This window comes from Lygodium microphyllum, chromosome 2, assembly GCF_053477565.2.
Source record: "Lygodium microphyllum isolate KBCC chromosome 2, Lygodium_microphyllum_v1.1.10, whole genome shotgun sequence".
Taxonomy (NCBI): Eukaryota; Viridiplantae; Streptophyta; class Polypodiopsida; order Schizaeales; family Lygodiaceae; genus Lygodium; species Lygodium microphyllum.
In genome coordinates, this window is record NC_141136.1 from 54,550,483 (window position 1) to 54,572,481 (window position 21,999).

General features: G+C 44.1%; 1 protein-coding gene across 1 annotated transcript in view; it reads left to right on the plus strand.

The window, feature by feature from the left end:
* The window catches only part of LOC148039753 (ABC transporter A family member 11-like), a 104,980-nt gene that overhangs the window by 18,678 nt on the left and 64,303 nt on the right, over nt 1-21,999 (plus strand). Inside the window, exon 2 of the mRNA XM_087693616.1 lies at nt 8,599-8,830. Coding sequence (XP_087549742.1) covers nt 8,599-8,830 — 232 coding nt within the window. The remainder of the gene's footprint in view (nt 1-8,598; nt 8,831-21,999) is intronic.

Below are 21,999 nucleotides of genomic sequence, written 5' to 3' on the forward strand. Positions count from 1 at the left end.
AGCCACCAATTCAAAGCGGCATTCTTCAGATGCATTTTAGCCATTTTAATTTTCGATTTTTTTGTATAATCTTCACTACCAAAAGCAACATTAAACTGTCTAGTAAAAGACACAGCTTTCTGAGAATCTTTCTTACCATAGAAAACATCAAACTTGATACTTTTCTCTCCAAGCTTGAAGTCTCTTTTAGCATAATTTTTCTTTGCTAAAAGTATCTTTGGAGATTTAGTTACCATAGAAATAGCTGGTTCTTTGACTTCCTTTGTACCGTTCTCCATGGAGGGATTCTTGGGACAAGAGGAGGCAGCTTGTGTATGATGAGACTTAGAAGTCATTGCTTGGGTGGATCCTTGATTGATAGGTGATATGTTACCTTTCATAGACTTAGTTGCATCAATTACATTGATACCTTTCATATTAAAATAAGCCTTCGTAGCCATAATACTATCTGTCTCAAGAGCCTTCTCGGTAAGGAAATCTTCAAAGACCTTCACTTTAGCCCGTGCTTTAGTCCTTCTCTCTATCAAAGCTTGAATTTTTGGATTTGTTTTCAGCTCCTTGTATCTTTATATCATCTCATAATCATAGAAGCATATAGATATAGAGTGTTGGGAGCCTTTCGATTGTTTACCAAAATTCTTCTCTTCACCTCTTGACATGGTGAGAAAGTTGAGCCCAAAGATCTTGTCACCCATAAAAGTTTTTGCAAAGAAAAAGTCCTTGCTCTGATGCCAATGTAAGTGCAGGGAAGAATGTGAGAATGATAATACTTTGAACTTAACCAACTTAATCAATTATTACCATGAAAATTAGGAAGGAAAGAGAGAGAGAGAGAGAGAGAGAGAGAGGAGTCGATACCACATTGAGAGGGGAATCAGTCCCTTCTCCTTTTCAAGAATTTATTGAAACAAAACCACGGGCACCAAGTACTTGAATCATATACAAAGGGTTGATTTGTTGCAATTTTAAAAATTAGGGTTTTGAAACCCTAATTTCTACAAACTCGGGGCAACAAGTTGATTTTCTTTTTTAGTGCTCGGATTAGATCAAGCTAAGTAGAAAGTGTTTCTTGGATGAGAAAGAGATAGGAGAATACAAAGCATGTAGCTGAAATTTCAGTATGAGAGCTTGTTTCAAATGAAGAGAGAGACCTCCAATATATAGGTGTGGGGCTTGGGTGCTCAAAAGTGGAAAGTAGAGGTTATAAACGACAAGTGTCTCTTGAAAATAACACATGTCCTCTTCTAGATGCCACATGCCACTTTAATAGAGAAAGAAGCTTCCAAACCTTCTATTCTAAAAATCTCTCAAATGGTTAAGAATTTGAGATAGCTGTTGAAGACAAAATTGTTTTTTGCGAAATTGAGAGCCTTTGACGCGAACTGAATTTCCATTTGAGTAACTTCCAAAAATAGTAATCTCCTAAATTTTAGGAGTTGCCAAATTTAACTTTTGGAGAGCTTCATTATATAGGTTCACTGGTCCATGGTTTGTTTCTTCGATCATGAGCATTTGGTTTCACTTTTTGAAACCACTCATTATATAGGCTCCTAGTCAATGTGACTATGTGAGTATAAAAGTCTTAGTCATATGAGCTTTTTGGTCAATCTGACTACTCGACTAAACTTTTAATTTCTCTTGGGCATCTTGTCAATGATAACCCAAGTATAATTATAGAGTGTTTTGGCCATTGGCTACCCTTAAATAGAAAGATAAACATTTAATTATATATTGAAACGCTTAAATAATACAAATCACCTTTCAAAGTATATGAGTATCGAATTAATTTGGAATCATTGAGCCAATATGCCTTGGTAATAATTGATATATAAAAGATTTGTTACAGTCCCCCTTGAGGGTTGTTCCAATCACCCACATAGAATGTGTCCAAATATTGCAAGAGGCTATCTTCTAGTTGTTTGTAGCTCTTGGGAGAAGTCTAGTGATCCATCTTGCATGTGGAAGATTGGGTCTCTTTAGACATCTTTGGTACCAACTGCAAAAAGAAAGGCTTGCCAAGCCTCCTACTCTCAGTGTGCAATATTCTAGAAGTCATATATCTCTATCTTGTTGATCCTTGAAGACCTCTAGATTGTAGAAATCACCTCCAACAATCCAAGACTCCACCTTGGGCAAGCCAACCACCACCTCTAGTCAAAAAGCAACCTATGCTACGGCCTCTGTTGATGCATAGATGTTGAGGATTTCAATGCAAGAACCTGAATATCTAACATGATCCACAAGGTCCCCCTTGCGATGACAATCTTGTGATCTCTCACACATGACAACAAACTTCAACCAATTAAGGTGCAAACTCCACTCTGCCCATGAGCACTGCTCGAGTACTCCCAATAGGTGAAGGATCCTCCATAGAGCACCTTCCCAACTGTGCTAGTTTGAGAGAGAGAGAGAGAGAGAGAGAGAGAGAGAGAGAGGTCCATTCCTTGGCTTTGTGTCAGACCGGGGATTCTGATGATGACTTGCTCACTTGCATTGAATGGTTGAAAGGCAAGGTCCAATCTCTTCAGGAAGAGGAGTATACAAAATACAAACAGTTAGCCAGAGCCGAAGCTTTATATGATAACAATAGTCAAACTCATCAATTTTTTGCTCATCTGCATCAGAAATATTCTCGGAAAAATATTGTGCGCTTAAAGGATGGGCAAGGTGATATGGTGACTGATCCTGCCTCCATCATTCGAATGACTATTGACTTTTATAGGGCCTTGTTGGGTCCACAAGAGATCCTTACAGATGCTGTTCTCTCTGCTCGAACATACATTTGTGGCCTGGTTAGTAATCAGGTCGCACCAGAATGGGTGAATCTAATGGAGGTCGATATTTCCGAGGAAATGGAAGGAGTGCTGTCTCACTTGCCTCGAAGGAAAAGTCCAGGCTGGGATGGGCTTCCTAATGAGCTGTTTTCAGCCAATGTGCAATTGCTTAAGGACCCATTAACTCGATTGTGCCAGCAGGTGTGGAACTCGGGTATGATGCCTTTAGATTGGAAGATTGCTATCATTAGGTTGTTGCGCAAAGTTCCCTCTCCGTTCTCTTTGAAACAATGGAGACCCATTCCAGTTATGGGATTGTTATATAAAATCTTCTCCAAGATCGTTGCCAACAGATTGCAAAAAGTATTTCCGCACCTCATTCATCCACGTCAATATGGTTTCATTAAAGGTCGGAATATAATGCACAACATTTTGAATGTCCAGCTGGGAATCGATTATGCCAAAGCTTCTAGCTAGCAGGTTGTTATGCTTCACCTGGATATTGAGAAGGCATTTGATCATGTCAGTTGGTCATTTTTGCGGCAATTAATGTCTACAGTGGGTTTCGGCCCCCATATAATTTCTCTTGTTGATACCATCAGTCAGGGTGCTGTGGCCTATATTGCTCTTAATGGAGGGACTACGGAGAAAATCGCCTTATCTCGGTCTCTTCGGCAAGGCTGTCTACTCAGCCCCTTGTTGTTTGCTTTGGTAACTCACCCGATGCTCTCATTATTGGATAAGTTGGCAGCTCAAGGTGAGATAGTTGGCTTATCTCTTCCTAGCAGTGATCAGCTTGTGGGCCAATCTTTGGCAGATGATTCTTTTATGTTCCTCAAGGCAGATCCTATTAATGTCAATCGGGCAATGGTGGCTTGGAACCTTTTTGCTTTGGCATTGGGTCTTCACATTAATACTCAGAAATCCACCCTTCTCTCTTGTACGGAAAATGATCTGCAGGCCTTGGGATGGAATGGAATTGTGATCCCGAGGGGCAATATAACTAGACACCTGGGATATCCTATTGGTGTGGAGGTTTCTCCCTGTGCTTTGTTGGATTGGATGGCATTCCAAATCCATGACAGGTTCATGTACTAGAAATCTCAGAGTTGGCCTCTTCATGTTAGGCTAAAAGTGGCTCAATGCACCATGATTAGTATGATTTCATTCTTTCTGTCATTGCTGCCTTGGACTAAGAAGTCCCTTTTGGAATTGGTCCAGCCTATCAGATTTATGCTGTGGAAAAAGAAAGGCAATTGTTTGGGGCAGGTATGGATTTCCTGGCAGCATGTGACCACTCCGAAAAGGATGGGGGGTGCAGCTTTGTTGGATGTTAATTTGCATATGGCCGCTTTGAGGCTGTCTCTTTTGCAGAGTCTATGTATTCAGTGTCATCCTTGGTTAGATATTGCCAAATTCTTCATAGAAAAGACTGGCATCTCTCATGGAAGCATGGTTATTCATGCTTCCTGGTGGCATGCTCTTAATTCTATGAGGCCCATAAAGATCTCCCAGTTTTTTCTCCTTTCTCATTTAATTGCTTGATGGCAGTAGATGCTTCGTTTTGCTGTCTGGAGTCCTCCGGATATTCATATGGAGGAAAATTCGCTGCAAGGAGAAATACTGGCTTCCTCAAGGTTGTTGGATTGGCCACATAAAGATTTGCAGCGAGATAAGTTTAATCGAATGGCTAGGTTAGGGTTGAAGACAGTCTATGATGGGGTTATTTTGGGGCAGTCCCGCCTTTATTCTTTTAGGCGTATTCGTCAGTACTTTAGGGTGCCTCGTGGATACAGGGACATTTGGTCGTCAATACAAGACTATCTTTAGAGGTTCTCTCCTTTGCCTGCGTTACAGCCATTGCATCCATGGCATGACTAGAAGTTTGTGCTTCCTGATGACTTTCAGAAAAGATCACCGAATCAGATATATCATCAGATGGTGGAAGCTAAAAGATGGGTCACGGAGAAGGTTAATAAGTTCTGGTATCTCAGGGATAGCAGAAAGAAGTGGCGGGACAGATTTATCCAGCTTTAGAAGTCTAAGGTTCTGTATTAGGGTAAAGTGTTCATGTGGAGGCTGCTCATTGGGGGTCTTCCAATGGGAGAAGTGCTCTATGCCCGAAAGATCTCTGCAGGCCGCTGTGTTTTCTGTACTACATGTGATGAGACATTGCTTCACCTCTTTGTCTCTTGCCCTATTGCGAGACAGATCTGGAATTTCATTTCCCGTGTGTGGTTCTCGGTGTCCCAGCACCGCATACCCGTTCATTCGTGGATTATGGGAAATATGTCCTCTATGCCCTCTTTGTCTTCAGATTGTTCCTACCTATTCCATTTTCTTAGATGGACAGCCCTGTGGCACATATGGCGTATTCGCAATGCCTTTATTTTTGATTCGGCATCAGGCATCCATGGGCATGTGGCCCGTGTGCGTGGATTGGTCTTATGGCAACTTATGGCAAATCACTTCTATGATGTTAGCAAACCTGGTCCTTCCGGACATTGCCGCTCCCTGGCTGGCGATTGTTCGCTCTACTCCAGCTGGTCTTTGTGTCTGGTTTATTAGAATTGGTTATGTAATAGGTTGTTCTGAGAAGCCTGCTCATGTCTTATAAACTTCTACAGTGACAGTGTGAGAGAGATTGAGTATGCTGACCTGATGGTCTGATGTAATAGCATGTAAGAGATACAGTGAGAATGTTGACCTGATGGTCTCATGTAAATATTTACTACTAAATTCAATTATCTTCACGAAAAAAAAGAGAGAGAGAGCTTATCCTCGTAAAGTAACAGAATGTTGATGCATCCAATGAGGGCTGGTTGTAGTGCTTGCCAAACAGCTAGCTTCTTGGAACACTATGCTATACTATCATGGACCCTATCCTATACTATATCTAAGATGCTAGGTGTATACTCATGGAAAATCTCCAAGGTTTGCTAGATAGATTCCCATTCAGCATGGTCGAAGTTGAGAAAGTGGGGGAATTGGGTATGATGCAATGCCTTTTGGATGTCGATTTAGAATAGAGCTCCACTCTTGCAAGCATCCTAGCCTATGGGCGTAGTAAGGGCGTGACATTACGACTTGAATTGCGGAGTGTGCCCCCATCAGCCAAGTTGTTAGTTAAGCCTCTATTCAAGCTACTTGTGAGTGGCCACTCAATCATGTCCAAGAGGGAGCGCCACATTGTGTGGTATGTAGGAGAATGTTGAAGTGATGGAACTCTGCTCCAAACCTCCACTTAATGTCTACCATGCACTTAGGCCACTGCTTCTAAAGCAACTCCACAACACCACCTTCCGGCCATTCATCACTTGGTCTTTGATGCCCTCCACCAAGACCACTCACTAGAGTATCTATCGTGTAAAAAAAGTAGTCAGGCCCTTCAAGGGCAGCAGTAGGTGCATTTTTCCATTCATAGATTTGCAAATCACAAAGGTTTCCACCTCTGATGGAAGTACAAACTCCTGATGACCTGCAATCTTCATGTATGACCAAGGTCCACAATAAACTTGTGTGAAAGAAGCTGGGCATTGCCCGGTTACTGAGAAGGACGTGGAGCCTCTTGTTGGACAAGAAGGGATGCTTTGCTGCTATTGGGGGGAAGTCACTAGGGTGTGGAACTTGTCACCTCATGGAGAAGAAGCGCTAGGGGTAGGAATGACATGTGGTCCAGGGAGGATGAGAAAGAATGGGTTTAAGAGGGAGGAGGGGGGTGGGGATGATTTGGGAGGTTAGAAGGTCATACCATTTGCTTCAAGGATACCTCTGACTTGTGAGGGACGGTTTTTTTTGGGGGAGGGCGGGGGGGCACGGTGCAGAGGTGACAGAAGGAGGGGGAGGGGGAGGTAGAGGATGGTGTGATGCTAGTAATAAGGAGGGGCCTGCTGCTGTGGGGGGCCTTGCTGAGTGGATGTGGCCCTCTTGGGTCCTTACTCTTAGTTGGGGCTGTTGGGGATGTCTGGCCCTTACTATGGTGATATTGGACTCTGGTTAAACCATCATCCGCTGCCATAGGGTGGGACTCCGTCTGGCAAGTGGTCTGATGCTGAGCAGGCTTATGTCTAAAATCTGTACACTTTGCACCCTGATGTGCGATTGCATGGTATCCAAGACACTGGCTTGGTTGGCCTGTGCCAATGATCTACTGATGAAATGAGGAGTTATCAGCCATGATCTGCAACTTGTAGGTATTTTCTTGACATCAGCAACTGACACCTGTACCTTCAGTAACTCCACACCTGTCGCCACATCTGTGAAGGATGCATTTAAAGTCCTCCACCAGCTAGCAATACTCCACTGCAAGATCTGAAAAGAGAGTAACAGGGTGCCATAGATACCTGTTGTACAAACCAAAGTTGGAAATCATGATGCATGCAACCATGTAGATACCCCTTTTGCAGAGACCATAGGCAACTTATCAAGTAGCTCCTGCATGACATTTGAAAAAGTGAAATGAACTATAAAGATATCCTGTCCCATCAGCATGGCCTTGGCTATGCATGAGGTGCCAATGCGAAGGGTAAAGTGGAGTCAATCTTGGAGCTATGCTCGAGAGCACGAGTCCATGACCTGTCCATAGAAATCGCTCAACTCCAACTCCTGCTCCATTTCCTGGACTATGCATGAGGTGCCAATGTGAAGGGTAGAGTGGAACCAATCTTGAAGCTATGCTCAAAAGCTGCTGCAGAGAGAGAGAGAGCAGCAAAAAACACAGTTGAGAAAGGAAAGTGGGGACAGAATGCCTGAAAGGGTGGAGGAGTGTGGCAAATCCCTGTGCTACAGGGTGGCAGTAAGCATGCAGGGATGATGGGGCAGCAGAGAGGAAGAGCTTGATGGTGGTGCCAAGGAGGGCATGAGCAGGTGGGCAGCAGAGAGGCCACTGGCAGAGCAGGCAACAGGGTGGCAGTAAGCATGCAGGGATGATGGGGCAGCAGAGAGGAAGAGCTTGATGGTGGTGCCAAGGAGGGCATGAGCAGGTGGGCAGCAGAGAGGCCACTGGCAGAGCAGGCAACTGGCACAGGAGAAGATGGCGGGGCAGTCAATGCAGCTGGAACAGATGCCAAGTGGCGACAGCAGCAACATGGGAGTGGGGCTATCTGCCCATGTGGGGGGGAGGGCGGGACAGGCTTATGCGACGATCATACAAGTATCAACAATATCCTGAAGGAGAAAGTTAGGAAAGCGAACTCTAGAGCAAGCAAACTCTCATGTTGCCTCTGTCTTGGGTAGTGTTTCAATTTTGACTAAATATTCGGGACAGGCAGTTCTTTGTGATTCTTTAATTCTGTAATGAAGATCTGTTTCAGATTTGAGTGGAGGGCAACAAGCTGTGTCTTCTAGGTCGAAGACTTCTTGGATTGCAACAATTTTCTCACCTTATCCCAGGGTTCCTTTAAATGGCTTACATGGTACATGGCATAAGCTTGGATATCTGGAGGTAAGTCCAATTTGTAGGACGCACTGGTTATCTTCTTGGTGGTTTGGAAAGGTCCATGGAGCAAAAAACTATGAAGATAGCTTAAGGCATTTGTTGGTGCTCATCATATAAGAAAGCTTTAGCCAGCTCAGCAGGTCTATCTCTGAGCATTGAATATGTTTCCCCTTTCCATTGTTAGTATAGGTTACAACCTCTATTTCATATATAGGAATTTGGAAGTTTGGATTTGTCTGATGTATAAGCTGCAAACCTCCAAATTGTGAATGTCTGTCATAGCCGTTCTATGAACCTTTTGAGTCAAGGGCAGAAAGTGGTTTTAAGAGTCATGTAGACATCAGGCTACCAGCTGTCAGATGTTAATCTTGGAGTCATTCCCTGCAGGTGTTGGGATTTAGCACAATAGCTGACGTAGAAAGTTGGCTATTGAAGAATCCATTGAGATGCACTGGAGCTTTGCACATGGAGGAAAGAAGTCCTTCTGTTATTGCATACGGGATTCAGACAAATTCTACAGGAAAATCTGAACGTGGCTACTATGAAGATCCAGTTTTCAAGTTTCAACTTCCTTTGCAGTTGGCAGCTGAGAGAGAAATAACTCGGTTCCTTGATGGAAGTAAGGGATTTAAGACCTTTTAAATTGTGGTGTTTTGTTTAGGACAGATTTAGATGTGATGTAGTGGTGTAGAATGGCTAGTAAATTTTCATATGGGAATGCTTTCTTTACAAAGGTTTATGTCAGGAAATTTAGATTGTCTAAAGTGATACATATCTGCATTGAAAATTCTCTCTCTTTATTCAACTCATGATATATACATGTGAAAGTGCATGTGGTTTTATCTGCCTGTGTATGTTTGCAACCAAAATAATTTTACAGGTTTGCATGTCTGCAAGGTCATTGGATTCACATACAGAAGTTTGTTGCATGCACATGTTAAGATAAAAGTTTGTAACATGGTTCTATAGAGTAAGCATGCTCTGGTTTTAGGGTTAGGTCGCACACAAAATACATTGTTGTTAATTAGTCCATGGTTCTTGAACTAAATTTATTAAAATGCTTCAAAAGTTGCATGTAGCAAATGGTCATGAACTCTTTCTTATCTAGTGCAAAAAAAATTAATTTCACCGATCAATAATTAAATTGGCTAGGTCAATTTGTCTTCTAAGTATTCGTGAGTAGTTATTAGCCCTTAGACTGCCAGTATTAATTACTTAATTAATACCTAGTCTCTAATGTCACCACCGACATTAGTGTCCAATAACTTGGTCTACGCTGAAATCTGACACCAGGTACCACCTAGTAGCTACCAGACATAACTTATTGCAACTTTTGCCTTTGACACCCATTGCATCCTCGGGGTCCTTGGCCTGTTACCATGAAATAACTATCATGTGCATCACATGTGCTAAATAACCTTGCACATTTGATTAATATCTTAATCAAATGTTATTAGCAAGATTAGAGTATCTCACAATTTCACGTCCCCATGACAAACCTCCCCCTTGAAATCCCTGCAATCATCCTTGATTACATTGCATTGTGCCAAAAGAAAAGCATACTGCATTAGAATTTTCATAAGGCATCACAATCACAACATTGGTCACTGTTGTCTAACCATGCAATATGCCCCAAATCTTGCTGAAAATTTCTAGCCAGCATAAATCTGAAATACAGTCCAAAACTGTTGTTAGAAACCCATTGGATGCATCCATAACTCACGTTTCTCAAGTGTTCTGACTTCAGAACCATAGTAAAGCATGTTCTTAGCATAAACCATGGCCGAAATTGTCAATGGCATTTACTAACATGCTACGATCCATGGAACTAGCTGTAACCATTGAAAACTAAGCATAATTTGATCATAAACTGATCATTTGCTGATCTGAGAATTGATCACAAACTGTTGCAAATGTGACTCCAAACTGATTACAAATAGATTGCAAAACTGATTAGTAAAACTGATGCAAAAACTAATGTAAAATTGATCCCAAAAGTGACCATAAAGAGTTCTTAAACTGATCAAAAGGTAAAAAATTATGCCAAACTAATCGTACATTGATGCAAAAGTATAGTTTCAGTGCCCGGTTGAAACTCATACTCATCTGCATACATCTCACAGTGACTAGTATATTGAGTAAGTGACCTCATGGCAAACATACTGTCAGCACAATACCTTGGATGCATGCTGAATATATTTGAGTTTCACTACATACGAGAGCTGTCCACAATTGGAGGAGTGGAAATGCTACCTCCCCCTTGAGCATTAGGCAGTACTTTGGATCCCTGCTGTGCTAAATCTAGGATCAATCATTGCATTTTTCCCAATGCTTCATGAATTTTCAGGAAGAGGTATCATCCCTGCTTGATTTCATCTCACTATCTAAAGACATTCTTGTTATAATGCTCAGTTGAAAACAATTTCAATACTAGAGCAAAGGCTCTAACCTTAAATCAGGTCCTTTGGGCCTATCGAATCAAGGAAATTGATAGTATCCCGACAATGGAACCATGAAACCAACCTTCCTTCTCGGATAGGGTGGTAAATAACTTAATTAAGCACTTAATTACAACAATTAATAATTGAGCATAAACTGAAAATGCATACTTTAGTACTTTAATCTTGGACATTGGACACCCAGTTGGCCCCAATACTCTCACACCTTACAGTATTTCTTTATCTTATATTGCAAATGGAAGTAGTACAACTCAGATCCTCTAATCTCCTTTGCTAATAGAAGTGCCTCTTGCTGTTAAAATTGATGAACAAGCCTTCAAATCAATTTGCCCCCTTGGTTTGCTTGATGATTGGCCTTCACCCTACTCCTTGAAAGACAAATTTAGCCCCAAATTTGATATTTGTTGGTTGGCCTCTTGAATCTCTCTAAAATTCCTCAATTTCAGCTATTGGAATTTAAGTCCTAGGCCCTTAATCCTAAGCATGCATCCAAAGACAGATGTCCAAACTCTAATCTCTACTAAAAAATAGGATTTACAGTAGAGATTTTCCAATATCTTCACCCTAGACGACTCAAATGGCTAGATTTTGCCAAGATAACTTGAAAGATGACTTGGGGATGAGAGAGAATGCTGTAGAGAGAGAAATTTTAGAGTTTAATTGTGAGAAATGCTGAAAAACTGCTGTTGCACTGCTCAAACAGCCATGGAAGATATCATCTACAACTTAGGACCACAAAAAAGACTACTGTCCCATCCTATATGCTCTCATTTGTACCAGAAGGGCTTTCGACTGTTGTCACTACTCTTGAAGGTCTCCAAACTACTGTCACATGCTGAAAGATTGATCCCTGGTGGTTGTAAATCACATTACCAGCCTTTCCTTACTTTGTAACAGTCTCCTTTTCTCTCACAATGGCTAGAATAGAATTCAAAACCCCCTAGAAACGTTTTTTCTACTTGCATGGGTAAGTTTTGCCAAGTGGTAGCCTTCTAATCCCATTTTTACAGTATTATTCAGCTTATTTATTAAATTATTTTTTAGAATATTAATTTTAAAAACTAATTTAATAATTATTCTAGTGCTCAAAAATATACTTTCACCAGCCAATAATCAAATTAGCTAGGCCAATTTATCTTTCAAGTATTCGTGAGCAGTTATTAGCCCTTAGATTGCTATTAATTAATTAATAAATACCTAGTCTTTAATATCACCACCACTGACATTAGCGGCCAATAAATTGGTTTAGGCCGAAATCTAACACCAGGTACCACGTAGTACCTATCAAGCATACTTATTACAACTTTTTGTCTCTAACACCCATTGCATCCTCGAGATCCTTGGCTTGTTACCATGAAATTGTTGAGAAACCCTTCACCCTTCACCCGCAGTTTGCGTTTTTGCGTTTAGGGTTTGCAGGCCCAAAAAGGAACGCCATCCTAGACTGACTGTGCCTATTTATAGGCCACTCTCTCATTCATTCATCATGACTGATTCATTCAGTCCTTCACCTCTTCTCTCCAACCTCTTCACTACCCTCACACCCCTTCAGGAGAACATTGCAGTTCGTGGTTCGTGGCTGTCTTCATCATCTTTCTTGTGCTATGGCACCCTTGGTTCCTTGTATCGCATTCACTCCATGATTTGGAACTTCATCATTCCATTCATCAGAGTTTCTTCTCTCTTCTTTTCTCTTCTCCATGTTTGCCGAGTTCACTCCGTATTCCTTCGTGCAAACCCTACTGTCTTGCTGGTACGTTAACTTTTGACATGGTGTCAGAGCTAGATCTGCTCTAATAGCAGCAAAGATCCTCCACTCCAGTGAAGGCAAAGACCAGTGGCGGGTTCGGCTTCCACTTCTCTTCTTCTTCCATTGCATCAAAATCTCATGTTTGAAGATTTCAGGTGTTTCAGCTTGCTGCCCACACCTTGTTCGCGGAGGACATCTCAACCGAAGCTGTCTATTGCTGTCTCCATCAGTTGGCGCCTGATTTCCAGCCCTCTTTACGCAATTTGGAGCTGATTACAGCCAATCAACTGCTGTTCCTATGTAGACCTGCTGCCGTACAGCCTGCCACGTCATCTTTTGACATGGTATCAGAGCTAGATCTTGTTGGGGGTAAAGGCGCCTCTGCCTAGCCGCCTGTGTATTACTACACTGACAGTCACCGCCACTGCACACTGCAGGTAGCGGGCGCCCGTCACCGTCACTTTATTCTTTATTCTTTTAGTGACAGTTTGAATAAAGGAAGGCCCGGTCACACATTGTGATTGTTGGAGTTTCCATTTCCAGTCTCTCCCTTTCTTGCTCTTGCTCTCCCGCCATAGCTCTCGAGTCCAACCTTCGATCCGTCGCTCCCTTTCAACTAGTATCAGAGCTTTGCTTTCCGACTCTTGAGCTTGGTTCGTGGCATTCTCAGCATCCCATCGACTCCGTACTTGCATTGGGTCTCCTTCTCGGCAGCCATATCCGACTCCCGTCACTCCCCGGCTTCCGGAGCACTTTCCCGGCATTGTTGGGCACCTTCAGGGCATTACATCAGAGGTATTTGATCATTTTCTTCAGGGTTTACTTCAGTTCTCAGGTCTCACAGGCTGTAAACAAGATTGGGGCAGCCACCATTGAAGCTTCCTTGCTTCATATCTCACTTGCCTTTGAACAAGACTTGCTAGAGCTTGTTTGAGGCCTTCCTTGGCTTTAACCGGACCCCTCCGAAGCTTGGCTACCATTTTTTGCAGCCCCAGGACCAGCATTTACAATTGGCGGAATCACGTAGCTCCCCCATATGTGTCTTCAGCATTGACAGTCACAACAGCAGCTCTCCTCCTCCATTGGCACTTGAAAAGGCTCCATTTCGGGCATATGAACATGCTTTGATGCTTGGTTTTGATGGTTGATGTGTTGGCATAGAATTTGGACTGATTTAACACTGTTTTGGGACTGTCATAACAGTCCACAGGCAGTTTATGACAGTGTTACACTGACATTTGATGCTATAGCTTGTTTGGCATTGTCATTTGATGTCCGGTTGGTCCCATTTGATGCCCGGATGTTAGGGGAATTTATGCCTATTGTTTGGCAATCATTTGGAGTTGATTTTGGTGCTGAAATTCTCAGTTTTGAACAGTAAATCACTGCTGTACACAGTTTGGCTGAAGTCATTTTACTCATGTATACTTATGCCTATGCTTTTTGGGCTATGTTTTGGACATATATGGTGATGTATTAACACTTGGGGCTCAACATAGAGCTTGGTTTTGATTCGGGATCGTTGGTTGAGCTTGAGCTCGCTTTGCAAAGCATTTGGATGCTCCGTCTTGGATGTACTTATGGCATGTATGTTGTTTATGTCTGACCGGTCTTGACATGCTTAGCCTATGCCATTACTACATGCTAGTTACATTGTTTGGAGCCTATTGCTACTGGAGCTCGGTCTTGGCTTGACCTTGGATTCTCAGAGCTTACTTGAGCTATTTATTGGCTTACCAGAGTTGTATCTTGGGATGTACTTGATGTCTTACATGCTTATGGATGCTACATATGGATGCTCTACCGCCTACATGTTCGGGATGTACTATTGATGTATTGTCTTGGACTTATGTCATTGGCACTGTGTCTTGCCTTGGCTTGAGCTCTTGAGCTCGTACATACGGCTTTTGTGCCAGTGGGAGCATTCTTGAATGCTTATCAAATATTGAGCAGATGGTATTTTTATGCATTGAGCCGTTACATGCTATTGAGCAGTTATCGACACTTGAGACTTTGGAACTTCTTACCTTTTGGGATGATACATCATATGTCTTGGTTCTCTGTATGCTTATGAGCTAAGTCTCAGTTTTGGATCCGTATCTTTGTGAACTGACACCTACTTGTGTCAAGTTTTGGTAGTGGCAGGAACACTTTGCCCCGTTGCCTGGGGGGTGTGCCTACTCACTAGCAGATGTTTGTATGACATACTTGGGTGTTGGATTCATGCTTATCGACCATCATATGCTTATGCTATGTCTGCATGATGCCGGCTTTGGTCTTGGCAGTATCTGATTGCCTTGGGATCCGATTTTGGCACTGTTAGCTCTCTTTTACTGAAATCTGAAATTTATTACAGCAAACATATATGTATGGATTGACATGGATTTTTCATGCTGAAATACTCTGAAATGATGTACTTTCACTAGTACTCGGTGGGCAGCAGCTTTGATTCCACTTTCTCCGCCATTTTTCCTCAATTTTGGTGATTTTTTGGTCATTTTCTGCAGTAAACAGCAAGTAGTTTTGAACTGTCTATAGTCTTCTAGCCTGCATTATGGCGAGTTCGTTCATTGATCATGCTATTTTCAACATCACTAAGCTTGATGACACAAATTACTCTTATTGGAAGAGCTAGATTTGGCAGGTGTTGGTGCAGAAATCACAGATCAAACCTTTGAGGTTAAGCGGGCATCCGCCTGCGACTATGCCAGATGAGGAATGGCTTGAGCTTGATGAGTTATGCAAGTCCACTATGTATTGTCTCTCACAGAACAGGTTCACTATAATGTCTTTGAGGAAGAACAGAGTGCATGGCAGTTGTGGGAAAAGATAAAAAATCTCTATGACAAGAAAAGTCCAGCGAGTCAGATGTATTGGCTGAAGCAGCTTATGGATCTGCGCATGAAGGAGAATGTGACTATGTCTGCTCACTTGAGCCAGTTCCATGCTATACTCAAGAACTTGACTTCACAAGACATTACTTTTGCAGAGGATGTCACTCCTCTTTTCTTGCTTGGTACTCTTAATGAGTCATGGGATATATTCCGCACTGCATTATGTGCCTCTGCTACTACCTTGAAATTATTTGATGTTGAGAGTACTCTTCTGCAGAAAGAGGTTAACCGTAAGAATTTGGATGCCTCTCGTGTGTCTCATGCTATGACAGTTAGAGGCAGGAATGATGGATATGGAAAGCATGGCAGTGGTAGTGGCCGTGGACGGGATTCTCAGAAATCTCGGTTCAAGTCTCATGGGAAGTCATGTAGCAAATCCCGTGGCAGGAATGCAGATGTTACTTGTCACCATTGTGGGAAAAAGGGCCATATTAGGCCACAATGCCATGAATTGCGCAATGAAAGGCGCAAAAATAAGGGGAAAGACAAAGTGCAGGATAAGTCTTCTGATCGCAGCATAGTACCTGCAAAGTCCAGTGTTAAAATTGAAGAGATCAATGTTATGCAGCCTGAGAATGTTGATAATGATTATATCCTAGCAGCTTCTTTTAGTGCTTTGCAGATGACAAAGATACACTCTATGTATGCACAGTGTTGGCTCTTGGACTCAGATGCGTTCTTTCATGTGACACCTTGTGGAGAGTGGTTTCATTCATACCGTACTGTTTCGGGTTTTGTGCGTTTGGGTGATGACAGCTCTCTTGATATTGTGGGCATTGGTGATGTTAGACTGCAGTTTCCTTCTGGCAGCAGTTTTGTTATGCAGGATGTACGTCATGTACCTGCTTTGATACGCAGTCTTATGTCAGCTGGACAGCTTGATGACGCAAGATATCATGTATGTTTTGGAGACTCTGCATGGAAGATCACTCGTGGCAGACTTGTGATTGCGAGAGGTGCCAAGGCTGGCAGTCTCTATCCCTTGATTGTATCAGCTTCTTCCCTTGATCATGTTTTGTCTGTGGGTTCTATCCCACATGTATCTCTTTCGCATGCCCGTTTGGGCTATATGTCTTTGAAGGGAATGAAAATGCTTTTTGGTTTGCAGTACTTACGGCCCCTTGATTATGCATGTTTTGATTCATGTGAGCATTGTCTTTATGGTAGGCAGACTAGGTCTACGCATAAGAAGTCTGGTAGGCCACGCATGAGTGAGCCCTTGGCATTGGTACATTCGGATGTCTGTGGGCCCATGCCTTGTCAGTCTATGGGTGGTGCAAAGTATTTTGTTACGTTCATAGATGATTTTTCACGGAAAGTATGGGCTTATCCCATTAAGCTAAAATCCGATGTCTTGGCTGTGTTTCAGAGATGGCTTGCATTGGTTGAGAACCAGTTTGGGTATAGGCTAAAATGCCTAAGGACAGATAATGGGGGTGAGTATGTCTCACGTGGTTTTGAGCAGTTATGTGATGAGAGGGGTATTAAGCGTTAGTTGACCGCCCCCTACACCCCCCCCCTCCCCCAAGAATGGTTTGGCTGAGCGGATGAATAGAACCATCCAGGAGCGTATACGCAGTATGCTTAGCCATGCAGGCCTACCACAGAGCTTTTGGGCTGAGGCAGTTAGTATAGCTGTGCATGTCATAAACAGATCACCCTCTAGTGGTTTGGATTTTCAGGTTGCAGAGGTATGGACTGACAAATCTCCCTCTTATGCGCATCTCCGTGTCTTTGGATGTGAGGCATTTTGCCATGTGCCTAGGGACAAGAGAAGTAAGCTGGATCCCAAGAGTATCAAATGCATTTTCCTTGGTTATGGGGATGCAAGCGAGATGGGTTACCGTCTCTGGGATCTGCATGCGCGGAAAGTCATCCGCAGTCATGATGTAGTCTTCCATGAAGACAAAATGCATAGGCAGCCTGAGAGAGTTGTTGAGATTCGCAGGGTCATATTTCAGGAGGAGCCGAGAGCTCCCGCAAAGCCAGTTGGACAGCTGTAACAGATGCTCATGGTCAGGGTGTTGGACAGGCAGTTGGGCAGGCAGCAGAGCCTGCCGTTAGATGGTCTACTAGAGACAGACGTCCACCTGATAGATTTCAGCCCTCGATGCATTATGTCTTGGTTACAGATGCAGGAGAGTCTTTCACCTATGATAAGGCTATGCGCAGGGGTGACAGTCACTCCTGGGAGAGGGCTATGCAGTCTGAGATAGACTCCCTGCATAAGAATGACACTTGGGATTTGGTTTCCTTGCCTATGGGCAAGAAGGCTTTGCCATGTAAGTGGTTGTATAAGCTAAAAAGCACCCCTGGACACCCCAAGCCGGCATACAAGGCTAGATTGGTAGCAAAGGGTTTTAAGCAGGAGCATGGTGTGGACTTTGACGAGGTCTTTTCTCCTGTGGTTAAGATGACCACCATGCGCTTAGTCTTAGCTTTGGTTGCTCAGCTTGACTTGGATTTATACCAAATGGATGTCAAGACAACTTTCTCTTACATGGGGATTTGCAAAATGAGATTTATATGGAGAAGCCTAAGGGCTTTGCAGAACTTGGCAAGCAGCACCTAGTGTGCAAATTGAAGAAAAGTCTTTATGTCTTGAAACAAGCACCTAGGGAGTGATATCATAAGTTTGATGCCTTTATGTTGTCATAGGGCTACAGCCGGAGTGCTATGAATCCGTGTCTTTACACGAAGAAAGCCCCTGATGGTTCTTTATTGATTTTGGGACTCTATGTGGATGATATGCTGATAGTAGGGAAAGCTCATGATAAGCTAGATGCTCTTAAGGCTCAGCTCAAGAAGAGCTTTGAGATGAAAGATCTGGAACAGGCCGCTCACATACTTGGTATGCGCATTAGACGCGACAGGCATCAAGGACTCCTCTACTTGTCACAGAGGGAGTACATTCATAAAGTCCTTGAGCGCTTCTGTATGCAGGACGTAAAGCCTATTGGCTGTCCATTGCCTTCTTATGTGAAGGTATCACAGGCTGATTGTCCGCATACAGATGAGCAGAGGGCCGAGATGGCCAAGATTCTCTATGCATCTACAGTGGCAGTCTTATGTATGCCATGATAGCCACTCGTCCAGATATTGCCTTTGCAGTTGGTGTTGTGGCACGCTATATGGCTACACCTGGCAAGAAGCATTGGGATGCCGTGAAGGGTATCATGAGGTACGTGAAGGGCACTGCAGATATGTGCATATGCTATGGCAGCCAGGATACAGGAGTTGTGGGGTATACTGACTCTGATTATGCAGGACATGCAGATAGTAGGAAGTCCACTTCCAGCTATGTATTCACCTATGTTGGAGGTGCTGTTTCTTGGATGTCCAGGGTGCAGAAATGCACGGCCCTTTCTACTACAGAGGCCGAGTATGTTGCAGCCACTGAGGCTTGCAAGAAGGCCATTTGGTTGGGTCGTTTAGTTGCTGACCTTGGTATTGATGCTATCCCTACACTGCATTCAGATTCTATGAGTGCTATTCAGTTAGCCAAGAATCCGGTCTTCCATGCGAAGACGAAAGACATTGAGGTGAGGTATCACTTCATACGTGGGGTCGTTGAGGACAAGTCTGTTGATCTTGTCAAGATCTCGACTGACCAGAATTCTGCAGATCTGCTCGCGAAAAGCCTCTCTACAGAGTGCTTTGCCTTCCTTAGGAGGTTGATGGGCGTGGGATGAGATCACGTCTTTCCTCATCCTGTTGTACATGTGTACATGTTGTACTGTCTTTTTTCTTTTTCTTTTCACTCCTCACTGGGGCAGATTCGCCTTTAAGTGGGAGGTTGTTGGGGGTAAAGGCGCCTCTGCCTAGCCGCCCGTGTATTACTACACTGACAGTCACACTGCAGGTGGCGGGCGTCCGTCACCGTCACTTTACTTTATTCTTTTAGTGACAGTTTGAATAAAAGAAGGCCCGGTCACACATTGTGACTGTTGGAGTTCCCATTTCCAGTCTCTCCCTTTCTTGCTCTTGCTCTCTCGCCATAGCTCTCGAGTCCAACCTTCGATCTGTCGCTCCCTTTTAGATCTGCTCACCTAGCAGCGAAGATCTTCCACTCCAGTGAAGGCAAAGACTGGTTGTGGGTTCGGCATCCACTTCTCTTCTTCTTCCGCTGCATCAACACTTTTTTTTTTGCGGCTGCTCTAAACTGCGTTTGCAGCTTGCAGCTAAGTCAAACCAGCCCAAGGCTCAGCCTAGCTTGTGTTTGTAGCTAGTTGACCTCTGCCTTCTTTGCCCAGCTCCTGGCGGGTGTTTTTCTGCCGCTGGCCGGCTCCGCTCAGCTCTTGGCGGCTGTCTTCTGCCGCTGGCCTGCTCCGCCCTACATCCTGGCAGCTGTTTCCTGTCTGCCCCAGCGGCTCAGCTCCTGCTGTCGGCAGTTACACCCAATCTGCCTTCATTTTTCAGGCGGCTGCTATTGGCGGCGCTGGCTGCAGATTGGCAATTCCACCTAGCCAACTGGCGGCACTGGCTGCAAACTGGTGGTTCTGCCTAGCCAGCTGGCAGTTCCTCCCTATCTCCTTGCGTTTGCACAGGCTGCTGCTGGTGGCTCAGCCACTCAGCTGGCGGCACAACCAACACTGTTGTTTCTCAACTGGCGGCTTTTTTCCACAACCGGTAGGTGCACCTTAATTGCTAGTGGTTCTTTCTAACCACTAGTGGTTTAGACCATTTCCAGCTCTTCCCCTGCCCTCCCACCCTTGAGCGGTGGACATTGTGGCTTGTGGTTTGTGGCTGACCCCTCCCTTCTCCAGTTTGCCACACCGGTACCATGGCGTCTTCCTCGATAGATTACCCTTCTATTGGGTGTTCCTACTGCGGCATGACTAGTCATCCCACCGAAGGCTATCGACTTTGACCTTTGCTCCCCACCCCTCTAGAGTATATGCGTCTTCCACCAGGCACTCCTTGTGCCACCTCTCCTTTCTGGGCCACAGAGATTCTTCTGCATCGGCTATCAGAGTACTATTCTCAAGGCAATAAGATGCATCCGATGCGCACTAAGTCCTTTCGAGCACATGGAGGATCGATTGGCGCTATGACATCTTGGCGATTGTTGCAATGGCAGCGGCAGTCTTCTTCCACTTATTTTCAGGTACAGTGGCTTCCACGACCTACGGATCTGCAGTCCGCTCCATCGAGAGACAGTGATTATTTGATACCGTCTCCTCGTCAATCTACTCCTTTGAGAGGCAGTGGTGGCTCGACTCCTTCCTCTTCTTCGGCTACCCAGTCTGCTCCATTGAGAGACAGCGACTGTTGCCCGCATTCTGAGCCCTACCCTTCCCCACCCTCGACTACTCAAGTTTGAGAGGCTACATTTGGGAGCTCTTGGGCACCCCAGATATCTTCTTCGGCATGACCGGCGGTACTTCCTTCATCATCAGACATTTCAGAGTCCGTGATCCATGAGTTTTTGGATTCCCTATCTATTTCAGAGGGGGATGTTATTTCTTCGCCCTCAGAGGGGGCATCTACTTCTTCTTCGACTTCAGAGGGGGCCCCTCCACCTCCCACCTCAGAGGGGGAATCTACTCCACATGATGTTCTTCACCCATCCTCTACTTTCTTGGGGTGGCTGTCTTCGACATCTCTTCTATTGATACCCAGGATCTTCAGTTACCACCTAGATCGGGACCTCGGAGGTTCATGGTGACGAGGCCTTCGTATTCCTTCCAGCATGGATGCACGGAGCTAGTGGCTTCTCTCTTGAGGTTGTGTTTCGGGTTCTCCAGTTCACTCTGTCTACTGGTCTTTACTGCAGGTTTCCTTTCCGATGGAAATCTTGGATCTTAGGAGTCCTCTACATCTTCTTGCCTTGGTCACTTGGTCAGCATGGAGCCACCTCCCGAGATTGAGTACGGGCATATCATTATGGTTCTCGGCACCACACAAAGTTTGACATTCCTCCTATGCATTGCATGATTTCATCATCTTTGTACTAGGGCGCTTGGGCAAGTGAACAATTTCCCCACAAGGGACACTGTCCAAGTGGCACTTGCTACATGAGCATTCTTCAGCATGTAGCATTGCATCTCCGCCTTACTCTTCTCTTGTTCCCCTTTTTGTAAGCTTTCATTCAAGTTGCTAGCTACTTGTTCAACTAAGGAGGGTCTAGATCTCCATATCTGTGCAATTAACTCTCTAGGAGTGTCATCATAGAGCAAGTAATCTGGAATCTTGACACTAAAGTGGGATCCTTTGGTTCTCTCAAAGAGAAGGAGCTAAATAGGTGAGTGGTTTAAGAGGGTTGTGTCAAGTATAATGCCCATTAGACTGCCCTTGTCGCAAGCCCAATCGTCCACATAAAATCGGTCAATCCTAGAGAAAGTCCTAGCTCCCACTACTGGAGAACTAGAGTGATCCTGTGGACCTGTTAAACTTTGCTGTGAATCATGGGTCTTGGCCTTGGATCTCAAATACCTGAAAGGAGACCTTTGAAGATTGCTAGGAGACTGGATGAGCTGTAGAACCCGAAACTCAACCTCGTGAGAGAAGCCACAAGCTTCGTGATTCCATGCTAGAAGGAATACAAAGGCCTAGCCACCAAGTCGCTGTTGAAGACCCAAGGGCTCCGATCTAGGTAGATCCTCTAGATATTGGGTATGAGGAGAGGAAATGACTGCTCAAAGGAGAGCCACTTCTCGAAAGTGAAAGGTAGTGGTGTGTGAAG